Genomic DNA, 14,291 nt, shown 5'->3' on the forward strand with positions numbered 1-14,291 from the left:
TCTTAACTCATTTATTGAAAATGTGACAAAAATAATTATTAGATGTGACAAAATAATCATTAAATATATATTTTTACAAGTGATAAAAAAAATTTATATTTAATAAATAACTTATCTATTTAATACGAATTTTCATGACAACATTTAAATAGATATTCAAAAGGTGCACAAAAAAAAATTTAGAACGAAATTTGATCTCTAGATTTTTTTATTTTAAAAAAATTAGTTGTTGACATTAATTTTTTTAAAAAATACTTAGCATAAAATTGTCAAATTTTGAGAATGAAAAGTATTTATTTTTTAATAATATTACAAAAAATTACATCAAAATATAATTTTTAAAGTCTTTATTTAGAACATATATTTAATATTTAATTCTTTTTGTTATGTTTTTAAATTTTTTAAGAGTTTTTGTTATTAATACTTTTTGAGGTTATTTTTATTAGTAATATAGATTTTTAATACTATTTTAATAATTTACTTTAGGAGTAACTTATTTTTTTAAATATCAGAAACAAATCATATGTTGTCCTATAAATTTTCTTGATATTATTACAAAAAGTAACACAGTAGATATGACTTCTCAGGTTGCACATCAACCTGTTTTAGTGAGACTATATGTATGAGTGGGTAGGTGAGTGAATAAAGATGTGTTTGGATAGTCATGAAATTAGATGTTTTGATTTTTTTTAGGTTCTTGTTATTTCTGCTTTTATTTTATTTTTTTAGGTGATTTGTGTTTGTTTGGTTAAACTATAAAATATCTTATTTTCAATGAATTATTTAAAAAGTCTTTTGAAAAGTAAAAAAAATATTTTACATTTTAAATGTAAACTTATCGATCTTATTTTCTCTTTAAACATAATTTTTATATTTTAAAAAGGATTTTTTTTTCTAAAAGATAAAATTATAATTTTTTAAAATGATATTTTTTATTTTTTAGTGATCTATTTTTATTACAAATATTTTTACAAACATATCAAAATATATTTAAAGATTTTTTTAATTTATAGAAGTTTTTCTTTGTCAAAAATTTAAAGAGATGTGTCAATTCTACTCTTCTAAAATAAATTTTTTCTGTAAAACTAAAAATCAATCTCAAATGGTAAAACGATGAAGTCAGATTATACGAATATCAAAGCTTTACATTCGTGGATCCGGATGGAACATTAGAAAGAACGATTTTAGCATGGAAAGATCATGTAGAAGTACATATTTGGTTTCAATTTTTTTTTATAATTGCTTCAATTAAAGATGAGAATAAGAATGTGAGTTGGGGGTTGGTTGGAGTTTACTTGAATACTAATGAGTTGACTGGAATCAATCAATTCGAAGAAGAGGAGTGCTAGAGGACTAGCACTATGTTAAATTCTGGCCAGCATTTAACCATCAAAAGAAAATTGAATGATTCTACACCATTAGATGCAATCTCACACCATCAAAAACATCATTGATGGCTAAAAATCACAAAATCTGCTGGCCCCCTAGACTTTCTCTTCGAATAATTCTTTTCTCGACTTGAGCTATTTGAAGGTAGCTTTATCATCTTGGGTGATTTCAATGCAATTATAAATTATGGAGAAAAGGAGGAAGGGAATATGAGGTCTGATACCTCTATTGAAAATTTCAATGGTTTCATTGATGATAATCAATTGGTTAATTTTGAGATGATAGGACAGCAATTCACATGGTCAAATAGGAGGGTTGAAGAGGTGTTAATTAGGGACATGCTTGATCATTTTATGGTTGAAATGACTTGGAAAGTGACTTATGTAAATGTGGTGGTAAGAAAATTATCGGAGAATAGTTCGGATCATACTTCTCTCTTACTTGATTTGGTTCCTCCAAGATGGTTTAAAAAAAAGATTTAAATTGAAGAATATAAGAGCACTGATAGCGGAAGTTTAGAATATAAAAGTTAATGACTCACTTATATACGTTTTGGCACCGAAATTGAAGTGTTATAGACACCGTCTAATGCAGTGCAGCAGCATAACAAATCCAACTCTAAGAAAGTAATTGAAGAATTAAATTTTAGGTTGGAACAGTTGAGGATAGCGGGTTATTTTAATGAGTCAGAGATGTTAGAGGTAGAGAAAAAATTAGAAGAGGAGATATCAAAAGAAGAAAATTTTCGGAAAGAAAAATCAAGATGCAAGTGGCTGAAAAGAGGGAATAGCAGCACAAAGTTCTTTGATCAGAAATCCCAAATTAGAAATCGAAAAAATAAAATTTAGGAACTAGTTCGGAACGATGGTAAGATGACTTCAGATCCACAAAATATTGCTCTGGTGGTTGAAACTTATTTCAAAGAAATATTTTCATCTGCAAATCCATTGGAACCTGGTGACATATTCAGCGATTTCAGTCCTTCGGTTACAACTCTCATGAACCAGAGGCTAATGAGACCAATATCTATAGAGAAAACTAAGAGATCCACTTTTAGCATTTGTCCTCAAAGTGCTTCAGGTGAGGATGGCTTCACAGCACAATTTTTTCAATTTTATTGGGACATTGTGGGTGGTGATGTTTTTAAGGCAGTTCGTAATTCTTTAGTAGAGGTAAAATTCTCAAGGCATTTAACCATACGTAGATTTGTTTGATCCCTAAGATTTTATATGCTAGAGACATGTCATAGGTCAAACCTATTAGCTTATCCTCAATTTTTTACAAGATTATTTTCAAAATTTTAGTACATGGACTTCAAGAGATCATGAATAATTTAATAAGTCCAAACTAGAGTGTATTTCTAAAAGGTAGATTAATTTTTGACAATATTCTAATAGCTCATGAATGTATGCACTACCTCAAAACTAAGAGGTGCAGATTGAAATGTGAAATGACTATTAAATTGAAGATGAGTAAAGCATATAATAGAGTTGAGTGGAGTTTTTTATTTATGGTTTATCATGGAGAGAATGGGTTCTAGAATCAGATGGATTTCTTAAATCAGAGAACTAGTCACTACTGTTTCTTACTTTATTCTTGTAGAAGGTCAATCTTATGAATTTTTTTAGCTAACAAGGGGTATCTAATAAAAAGATCCCTTGTCACCTTATCTATTTCTATTTTGTATGGAAGAATTATCCTATCTGTTACACAAAGCAGAGCAAAACAGGTCTATTAAGGAGATTCATTTGTTGACGAATTTATCTTATTTGGGAAGGCTAACGAAGAATCATGTAATAATATCCTATCTCTACTCAATAAACATGAGATGCTTAGCGGGCAGAAAATTAACCTCCACAAATCAACAGTTTTTTTTCAGTAAAACATCTCACTCGCTAGAAGACAACAGCTAGCAGAATTACTTAACATAGAGCATGTGGGAGCCCAAGATAAATATCCCTTCCATCTATTATTCAGAGATCTAAAAGGGCTACATTCGATGCAATAAAGGATAAAATTCAAAAAAGAGTTCAGGCTTAGAAGTGGAATCTGTTATCAGCAGGTGGCAGAAATGTCGAAGAAGCTATTCCAATATATACGCTTTCAGGTTTCAAGCTTACAGATTCTCTAGTGGAAGATATACACAAGATTCTAAGACAATTTTGGTGGAGTCAGAAGAAAATAGAGAGATGGCTTGAATTAGTTAGGATTGTATGACCAAAGCCAAAAAGAAAGGCGAATTGGAATTCAAGGATCTCAAAACTTAGTTTTGCCGAATTACTACTAAGACTAATTCGCTACTTGTGCGTATACTCAAAAGAAAATACTATAGATGCACCAACTCCCCCTTAACTGATAAAAGAAACCAATCTTTCTGAGGTTGACAAAGTCTACTTGAAGAAAGAAAAGTGGTAGAAAAAGGGTTTAAGATAGAGTATAGGATCTGACACAAATATTTATATCTGGGAGGACCCATGATTACTCCCAACCTATACTTTTAGACTCAGTAACAATAACAATCCAGTAAGAAACATTAGTTGAGTATATGATTTACCTATAATGGACAGAAAATGGAATAAAGAGTTAGTTGAAGCAGTTTTTTTTCCTAACCTCAATTCACGAATTCTCTTCCTACCACTAAACGACGATGGTAAGGACAAACTTGAATGGGCCTAGAACAAGAGAAAGTATATGTGGTATCAGGGTACTGGGTGGCTTATGATTTTTTTCATGCGCCAGTTGAGCACCTTTCAACGGCGATGACGAATTTAACGCTCTGTAAATTAATTTGGGGGTTAAAATTACCATCCAAAGTAAAAAGTTTTATGTGGAGAGCAGCCTATGAAAATTATCTATACTCAATTTGATCAAATAGAGATTCTCAGGTACTTTAGCAATGTCCCCAAAATGCAGAAATGGCAATGAAACAATCCTTCATGTCTTCGTGCAACGCGGTCCCGCTCTTGAGATTTGGTCTTCCTCTCCTTTTGTAAATATTATAGTGCAAAATGGAACCATAGATGGCAAACGACAAGTAGAGACATTAGAGAGAACAATTTTCTATGGTTCTCTTTATATTTCTGTATTTGACATTGTGGAAGGCGAGAAATTTGGAGGTCTTTGAAGGTGAGGAGCATGTGGTAACAGTAATTGTAGAAACAACAAGGAAACACCAGCAAAAAATGATTTAAGTTATAGAGTACCATTTTTTGTAAATCCTCAATCTCTTCTGTTAGTATTTCTTTTACTAATATTTAGTGTTTATCAAAATAAAAAATTTTCTTTTTTTTTTGTCTGTCCCTATAATAAATAGTGTATTTTTTTCTTACAAAACAATGCAATTACATATTTTAAGAAACAAACAAAAAAAACTTATAGAAATTTTTTTAACAAAATAATGACATCTAAATAAGCTTTTTCTCAATGGATAATCTTCTGTTGCTTGGTATCTGTTTTACTGATTAGAAAAAGAAAATAATTAGGTCAACATTCATGCACATACAATAATCTTCGTTATCAATGAGTGCAAGTGGTATTAGTCTTTAATTAGTTCTGATCATATTAAGAATAAAACAAACAATGATTAAAAAAAAAGGAAAAAAAAACGTTTGATGATTCCAACATGTGGTTCTCAACCAGGTTGGACAAACAAGATGTTGGAAGATTTTAAGATATATTCATCAAACACTTCATCAAGATTGATGACTTATATATCTATATATGGTTAAATTAAAGCCATAACATTTCATAGTAGTATATAGCTTTCTAATGCCGACAAATATTAGAATATGGAGAAATCAAACTTCAAATCATAATTTTTGTCTGTGAAGCGTGGTATGTTATTTCCACATCGAAGAGTTGGAATTCAATATATAGTTGCATGCATAAAACAACATTTTGTCTGTTCAGTGGCTAGGTATAACATACAAGCATTACATATATAATTAATAATTGAAGACTATTTGTTTACATTTGATTGAATTGGGTCCCTACTGCTGGGAAAATTTGGTTTTGTCATTAGAGAAAAGCATTGATTATTTTAATAAAAAATTATCATGTTGAAAAAATGTATAAAATATGTATAAATATACAAAAATCCATGATAATTGATTTTCAATATTTATAAAACATTTTTGCTTCTCTAAAACTCCTATTGCACCCAAGTTTTTACAAACAAATAAGATTTTTTTATGAAAAATAAAGTTGAATGAAAATTATAATTAAATATTTTACCGTACTATTATCCATCTAGAAAGAGGTTGAGTTTGGGGGAGGGGGAGGAAAGGCGACAAGTTTAAGACTTTTAAGTATTATTTTAGTGGGATAAGTTGAAATGAAGAAATTAAATCTTTATATATGGCTTTGGGACTTTCTTTAAGCAAACTCCAACAAGCTCCACTTTGATTGAAATATAGTAATATACACATTTTCAATTGTTATTACGTGTACCACCGACAACTAAAATTCAAAAGACCCATCATCATATATTCACTTAAATTAGACTGTAAAATAATTTTTTTTATTACATCTCCAAAAAATCTTGCAAGAAAATTACGGTACAACATTTTTGTCGATTCTACCCAAAAAGTTTATTGGCCATCGTCCATCGACATAATCTCATCACACACCTTCCGTCAATGCTAACTAATGTTCATGAACAATTGTGGATCCACTGGTAGCAATTCATCCTTTACCAAGATGATCAAAGACTTTTATATCAGAGCATCACATAAAAGTTATTGAATTGACCATTCATTGACAAATGACAACCGATTTAAGATGCTTTTTGTCTCATATAAGCCTTCGAGTTTCTTCCAGAGAGTCTCATGTCATGTTATTCACATTGACCAAAAAAGACATTCTTAGCCAAACACAGATGAATAATTGCATTTGCATATCTCAAATCAAATTATTGGCATTTTTATTTATCCATGCTAAACTTTTCTCTTCCAAGGCCTTTTGTAATCATGATTCTATTAAAACATTCTTAGTTTGTATTTGCTACGTACATGCCAATATTAATTCTTCAATCAAACCTCTCTATCTCACATTTCATAGCACTTGAAAAACTTGACATCATAACTGTTTACCGGGATAGTGTATGCAACCTTGATAAATTCTTAGGACATAGGGGTGACTCACAATGGACCAGTTAATAACCGAGTCTTTTCTTAGTTGGAGCTTTTTCCTAGATAGCACTATCACAATATACACTTCCTTCTAGTAACCATCGGCTTTATACAATTGAGAGTTATTGGATGAACACGGAATCACTCTGCTATGACTGAATCTGTGATACACTATTATGGGAAACTCACATTTCAAGGCTGTAATCAATTCTTACTCCCAACTTTGACTACGAAACCTCTCATTCTTGGCGCATTCTACCTGGCCATTGAAGAGATGTATTTAATTAGAGGGGGAAAAAGTAAAGAAAATGACAATAAGCCATCTTTCACATACAGTAACAATAGTACAATACAACGGGTTGGTATCACTCTCTTTGTTGGTATTCACTGTTAGGCAATGTTTGGTCGGATTGACGAGAGAGAAATGAAAAAAAAAAAAAATTTCCATATCTTGTAAATGAAAAATATAGAAAAGAATAATGAATGTGCCATGAGATAGAAAATTCTTGTATTTTATACACTACCAAAAAGTCTGGGACACTGGCGACAAAACATTACTCTTGACTTTTGAGACCACCAATGTTATAAGCGGGCAGCATCCTCCCCTCAAAAGATTCAAAATTCGCTGTAATTTCATAATTTGGCTGTTTTCTTGTTTATTGTGGAAGTATGTGTTTTCTTTCACATACTGTGATTTTTATTTAAATATCTAACTCCTGAATTACTCTTAATTTTAATTGATGTTGTGTCAGACAGACAGAAACACGGGACATAGCTATCAATTATGGAAGGAAGGAAAAGTTCCCATGAATATTACCAAATGCATAAATGGCACAAAATTTCAACAAAACGACAACTTAACTATGCAGCACCTACTCTACTGTGCGTTTGAATAGGGAAAAAGCTTACCTGAAAAGCCTTTAACAGAGAATAGCAACGTTTTTGTTCACCCACAGCCGCAGCATACCTATTCTTAATATCATTACGTACTCTCTCCTCTTCTTCAAGCCCTAATTGAACCTTATCTAGCTTCTGCATATATGAATGTAATACTTGAAGTTAAACCTCTCGATCATGGGAAGTAAATCTAATGATTGAATAAAAGGTATAGCCTGATTAAAAGAAAATTCACAATCTAACTTTTTTGGGTAGAAACCAAAGGGAAATGCACCATTATGTTCAAGCTAGGAAAAACCACATCATGGTTGGACGAGGCCTCGCATCTGAAATTTCTAAGCAACCTTTGTAGCTGCCACAAAATGACGAGGTTTCCATTCGTACACCATGATGCTAAACATGCCAACTCAGCTCACCATAAACAAAGATAAACCTAAGGGCTAAAGTAAATCACGAATTGAAATTTGGGGGTCCGTTGGCTCACTTGAAATTTCAGGGTCAATTTGAAGCACGATGCAAATTTCAGGGGACATTTTGGGTATTCACTTAGAAATAGTTCTTTGAATAATTTTGCAAAGGACATATAGGTCTCTAAAGAAAAAGAAGTATCAAATAAATCCTTGAAAAAAGTTTGTGATGGACTTAGGTCCCTAAGAAAAAAAAAGTACTAATTAAGTCCCTGAAAAATTACAATGCTGGACATATATTTCATCCTTTTGTTAGATACCTATAAATCTAGTACTACAATTTTCTAGGGACTTGATACCTTTTTTCCTTTACGAACTTATAAGTTCACCACAAAAATTTCTCAAGGACTTATTTGGTAACTCTTTTTTCTTTAAAAACTAATAAATCTATTACAAAATTTTTCAGGGACCTACCTGTCCTATATTACTCTCTATTTTCATTATCTCCAAAAAATTCTCATTAGATTAAATATCAACTTAAAATATTTATTACCAAAACACTAATGAACAGGACTTAATTAGCAACCCATGCCAACAGACGAATACAACTTTGATATTATATGCCTTTTAAAACAGCTTCTAACAGTTGATTGTGAAGTTTCAATTAAAATGTCAATAGAGCTTTTTTTTGTAACTTCATAAAAAATGCTTGCAAAAAAATGGCAATTAATAAGCCCAAGTTGCTTCTAAAAGCTTCTGCAGTTACTAAATAAATTAATAAAAGGTAATACAAATTTTTTCAAGGCTGCAGAAACACTATATGAATATTCGACCTTTTTAAGTTCAATAGTTAAATTTAACATGTTTATAAGGCAGCGTAACTAAGGAAATTAAGTTCAGCATGCTGACGCAAAATTTCAAGTGGGAAAAAGGATTTAATATCCCCAGTACAGCATAAACAGACAAGGATCTTTATACAATATGATAGTGATACAGGGACACATCATGCAATAAAGATCTCATGCTGCAGTTAACCATTTAAAATTTATCATTTATGCATGACAGAAAATAGTATTACCTGTTGACTGCCCTTGACAATTCCTTCCATGGAATGAACAAGTTTTGCACGACCATCCATACTACTGAAGGCCTCTTGAAACTGCAGTTAATTAAAAAAAATACAGAAACCAAAACTTGTTCGGATAACATTAACAAAAATATGCTTTGGTCTTAACAAGTGCTTTGGTCTTAACAAGTAAGATGACTAATGTTAGATTAAACAACTCGAGTTATCTTCCAACGCTACAGCCTTTGAGTTTATAAAGCCTCATGAGACAATATTCTATAGAAGCTCATTGACATAAAAAATTTCTTAGAATTTCCAAACCCAAAGTATACTAAGATATTTTCCTCTGTTAGCACCAAAATTTATAACGCACGTTGCACAATTAGATAGCTAAATGGTAGCAAGTGCTCACTATTCATATACATCTAAAATAATGAGATTTTAATACTAATAATTGTTCTAATAACCCATAATAGAGTCAAATAGAGAATAAGTATAATTTTTGTGATAGAACACTATGGTATTGCTTGACCCATGTAACTAACCCTAATTAATGGGACAAGGTTAGTTATATTGTTGTTATTGTTGATTTCATACAGTTGCATAAAGAATCCAATGGTCATAGTACACAACAGAAGAAAAGATGCAGATCACTTATTCTTCATATCAAATTACAACAATTATTAATGCAGCTTAAGTTCTAGTTTTACCATAGATGATATTTAAGCTAAAAGAAACACTAAGGATAGTGCAATAAGACAAAATGCAAAAGGTCTAACAAGATGAAATGAAATATCAATAAGAGTAAAACACGAAGAACAACAAAAATAAAAAGCAAGGCCATAACATGTGACAGCAGAGCATATATACAAGCAGAAAAATAGTAGACAAGGTACAAAATTTGTGAATTTAACTTGTTTAAGAGAGAAAATCACACAAGAATCATCAAAGCAAATATTAAGGAAAAAAAAAATGTACCCCATGCTCTAAATTCTCCAACAAGTACCTGTGAAATGATTGAATTCAACAAGGATGTTTCCTTTAGCATCAATTCTTTAATTTCCAAAAGAGCATTGTAGGTAGCATAGTATTTACGGGTTTGTCGATGTTTTCCCTGTACATTGCAAATACCATACAATCAAGAACAATTAGAACTAGCGCATATATGATTGGATAGGTAACAAATGAAAAAAATTACTCTCCCAATAAGAGTTTAATATCAAAAGAATCTATGAACCTGGATTTGAGCATACAGTTCTGAGAGCCGGCGTTCATACCTGCACCAAGCCACCAACATGAAGAGACATCAAGTAAATAATATATTTTGAGGAACTAGTTTCGACATTCTCATGTAGCCAATCCTATCAACATGCATGGAATTACTTACCCACACTCAATCTCTACAGTTAATGTCTTTATCATCTTATTTTGTATTACATGCACATAAATAGCAGGGAGATAATTCCAACATGAATAAATATATTTTTGAGACTACCAGGCTTAGTTTAAATGATTGATGCAAACATTGTGATCTAATAAGAACGAAAAGAAGAATAATACAAAACAATTTTTCATTGAATTGTAACCATTGTGATCTCTTTTATGTCCTGGAAAGAAACCTTCCTAAGTAGTTTTGGAAACAAGAAAACCAGGAAAATATTAAACATCATTCAGCAAATAGCCAAATACTTCTACAATGACAATGGAGATAATCTAAAAAATTAAAAGGTGAAACTGTGAATGAACACGCATACTGGTTGATCTCTGACTGGCATGGTAGGTCATCGATCTGTCGTCTCATTGCCAGAATATCCCTCAGCCTAGCAGCAAGTTGCTAACAGAAAGGAACACGGAGTTTATGTTAATTGGAAGAGGGGCACAAGCAAGGATGTCACAAAACCAAGAATCAAAACAATCAGGAAGCAGGTCCACGTGCAAAAAGTAGTTTACCTTTTTCTCCAAATGAACTTTTTCATGTAATTCACTTATAGAATGATGTAGCCCATCCGAGAGGCTCTTGCTATCACAATCATTGGTTATTTTTGCCTCTAACTCATTGATCTCAGCTAGAAGTTCTGAATGTTCAGAATCACAATTAGACTGAAAGTGGTCTTCCTGCCTTTCAAGATCCTGCAAAAGAGGGAATAACATAAGCAACACAAAAATCATGAATGAGTTGAGTTATACTGCTGTTTGAAAATTCAAATGTTAAATTAAATTGATCGAGAGAATCACCTTCAAAGACGTCATTAAGGATATGAGCTTCTGTACCACAGAATCAGCACCCTCCTTGTTGATTCGGTTTCGTATATGATCTAACTGTTCCAAAACATTTGTCTTCCTGTGTTTCTGCAGTACAATATAAGAAGCAAAATAATAGCAAAGATGAATAAACACATGCAGAACATAGATGTCTATATTTAACACACAATCTAGGGGAAAAATGGAAGTGGATTATTGATCATCAATTTCTATAAACCTTAACCAGCGTAGAAAACTAACAATCAAGTAAGATTACAGAAAAGCGGTGGGGGCACTCATAGAGGAACCCAGTTCACGTTTAAAATCACAGCCATCTCACCAACCAGTTCATCCAAGTTTTCAGTCAATGTCTTTATGGAAATTTCTGCTTTCTCTAACTCCTTGTCGAGCCCCCACAGTGACTGTTCATCCCCTTGAACAACATGTTCAGAGTGAACCTAGGGTTAAAACATGTTCAGAGTGAACATAGGATACCAAAAGTAAGCACCGTGTTAAAACATATGATAGCACAAGATAAATGCAAAGCAATATAGCAAGGCATACTAAAAACTCAGAATAACTGAAACAGCATGCTGAACCGCTAGCTTACATCTCGTTTTAATTTTTAAAAATAAAAAATAAAAAAAGGTAGATATAACCAACCCTTTCATCAACCAGTGTTATCAGGGTGAGTTATTGACATTTGATTTGGCCTATTATGTTTTTCAAGATCACATTCACATCATAAATCCAAAATACTAAAAGAGCGTTAATATTAGGATGCGTTATTAGCCAATTGTCTATTATGATAGGTGTTATACTGGTCACAACACATGGTTAATTGATTTTCTTGTATCAGTTTGCTGGTTAGCTATTCCAAAGCAAACACACTCTGTATGTTCTTCTTTACCTTCAAATCAATTCATGTTTCTCTGTTTCTTTTCTCATCAATCACAAAATTAAGTCAATACTCGATATATGTCCAAGTTCCAACAACCTCATCTTTAAGCCTTTCACCACCTTATGAGATACACGAAAGGCAATAGTCATAGTTTATTTTTCTCAGCTGAATCTTGACGTCCCCAAAGGCTTTTTCTAATGCAGATTGTGCAATTGCCTGGGTACTAGGAGGTCTATGACTAGCTAAGCACCATCTCTTCCTTGTCCCCCTGTTGAAGCTGAATATTGGGCTTTGGCAACTATGGTGAATGAAGTTTATTGGCCGATAAATTTGCGGAAGAATCATGGTGTTGATGTTGGTTTAACTTATGGTCTTTTGTGATAACCAGACAGCCACTCACCTCTCAACCAACTTTACATTTCAGGAATGCTCCAAGCATGTGGAGATTGATAACCATTCCATCCAGAATGGTTGCTTATATGTTGCACAAAGCTAATTCAAGTCAAGTGTCATTATCAACAGGCAAATTCACTCACTACACCAGTGACAGATGCACAGTTCCATGGTCTCATTCTTCAGTTGGGTGCTCTCAATATCTGTGATCCAACTTGAGAAGTATTAGGATAAGTTATTGTCATATTCTGTCATGGTAATCAATAGCTGTTAAGTCAGTTACACCAGATGGTTAGTTAGCTTCCATCAGTTTGGTTATCGGCTTTTCCTGCGAATACACTATATATTATTCATTTATATCAAATGGGTAAAATATACATTTTGTTCTTGAAGTTTGCCAACAGTTTCAAAAAGATCCCTAAATTTTATTTTGTTCCAATTTTGTCTCAAAAGTTTTTTATTTATATCAAATATACCATTAGCAGGAAATTTTTCAAGAAACTTAGGACCAATTCAGCAACAACTTCACAAGTTCCACACAAATTCAGATTAGCATATAAGAACAGAAATGTTTCTTAAAACTAAAAAGCCTGTTTATTTTATCACTTTTAATTTCAAAAAACAAAAAATTAATTTCTATGCACTTAAACCCAATTAAATTGTATAAAAGTTTCAAATCAACATAGAAAACTACATACTACAGTAACAATCTATCATAATTTCTGACTTGTAGTTTTTTTCTGGTTGAGAGTGAACAACCTTTTTATACTATAAGTGCATAGTAACTAATCTCTTAAACAAATACATACAAAAAATTTAAATACTTCATTAATTTAAATAACTGAAGGAAGAAACTTTTTTTTTTTAAAGTCCAATTATAACAAAGAGTGGAATCCGAAGTCCAAACATGCTATAAATAGTAAAAATCTTATAACCATACCTCACCAGGTTCTTGTGTTGATCGAACACGTAGCGTAAGCCATTGCACTACAGGGAGAATAGCTTCAGTATCAAGATCTCGAACATGAGAGGATCGAAGATAGTGCGGGCATCCTACTGATCTCAGAGCTTCCTCAATGAACTCTGCATTGTCACCACCTCTGGAATACGAGACAATCAATAATCACTGTTACTAGGAACAATTCACAAAATTGAAATGTAAGAGCGCACGAATCAAAAGAAAAATGACACAAATAAATACAGAGGGAGTTAGTGAGATTGAATTTGAACGCCAAAAGATGAAACCCTAAGCAGTTGCAAGGTTTGATAGAGATACTCGCGTTATGGTGGAATAAGAGGCGTCCAGGGAGGCGAAGCACCAGGAAAGGCCGTGGGCGATTTTGTGAAACGGCGTCGAGTCGGAGTTTACGGCTTCAACGTAACCGGCGGAGAAAAAGAGATCTAGAATCTGGTGAAGAGTGGAGGAGTCTTCGTTGTCTTCCATGCTGCTTCGTTCGACTCTCGCGGGAGCGCTAATGAATGACGGAGTGACTGTTCTTGTCTTGAAGTAGTAAGTAGTAACAAGAAGTAAATGACAATTTTATTATTATTATTATTATTATTATTATTATTATTATTATTATTATTATTATTATTATTATTATTATTATTATTTTACTAATGTATGTGCTCCTCAAAATTTTCAAATAAAATTTTTTTATAAAAAAAATATAAAATTTATTTTTTTAATTATTTTATTAGTTCCATCTAATTTTAACAAAAATAAATGTCATGAGAGTGAGGAAAAAATAAAAAAGAATTCTAAACTATAATAATGAGGTATAGGAGAAGTAAAAATAAAAGATCTAAAAGTAATTCCATTAAAAACAAAAGAATTAAAAAGTAATTCAATTAAATAAGTAGAACAA

At 32.0% G+C, this 14,291-nt stretch overlaps 1 protein-coding gene across 2 annotated transcripts; it reads right to left on the bottom strand.

Annotated features, from left to right (window-relative positions):
- Positions 1-6,286: 6,286 nt before the first annotated feature.
- On the bottom strand, positions 6,287-13,941 carry LOC112707840 (uncharacterized). 2 transcript variants are annotated; one of them, XM_025759833.3, is made up of 11 exons: positions 13,704-13,941; positions 13,364-13,523; positions 11,474-11,587; positions 11,124-11,237; positions 10,839-11,018; positions 10,643-10,722; positions 10,126-10,165; positions 9,895-10,002; positions 8,901-8,981; positions 7,428-7,550; positions 6,287-6,777 (listed from the first exon to the last, which is right to left on the bottom strand). In XM_025759833.3, exons 1-11 carry the CDS (start codon positions 13,865-13,867, stop codon positions 6,730-6,732), a joined length of 1,212 nt encoding a protein of 403 aa, XP_025615618.1. In that variant the 5' UTR covers positions 13,868-13,941; the 3' UTR covers positions 6,287-6,729. The 2 variants fall into 2 exon arrangements, with proteins under 2 accessions (XP_025615618.1, XP_025615619.1); XM_025759834.3 differs by lacking the exon at positions 11,474-11,587.
- Positions 13,942-14,291: the final 350 nt, after the last annotated feature.

The sequence above is a fragment of the Arachis hypogaea genome, chromosome 8 (genome assembly GCF_003086295.3).
Source record: "Arachis hypogaea cultivar Tifrunner chromosome 8, arahy.Tifrunner.gnm2.J5K5, whole genome shotgun sequence".
Taxonomy (NCBI): Eukaryota; Viridiplantae; Streptophyta; class Magnoliopsida; order Fabales; family Fabaceae; genus Arachis; species Arachis hypogaea.

Coding starts and splice junctions, on each gene's coding strand:
- LOC112707840 (XM_025759833.3), bottom strand. CDS start 13,867: ATGGAAGACAACGAAGACTCCTCCACTCTTCACCAGATTCTAGATCTC. Junction 13,524..13,703: donor GCCTCTTATTCCACCATAAC/GCGAGTATCTCT, acceptor CTCGTATTCCAG/AGGTGGTGACAATGCAGAGT. Junction 7,551..8,900: donor TTGTCAAGGGCAGTCAACAG/GTAATACTATTT, acceptor TCATATATGCAG/AAGCTAGATAAGGTTCAATT.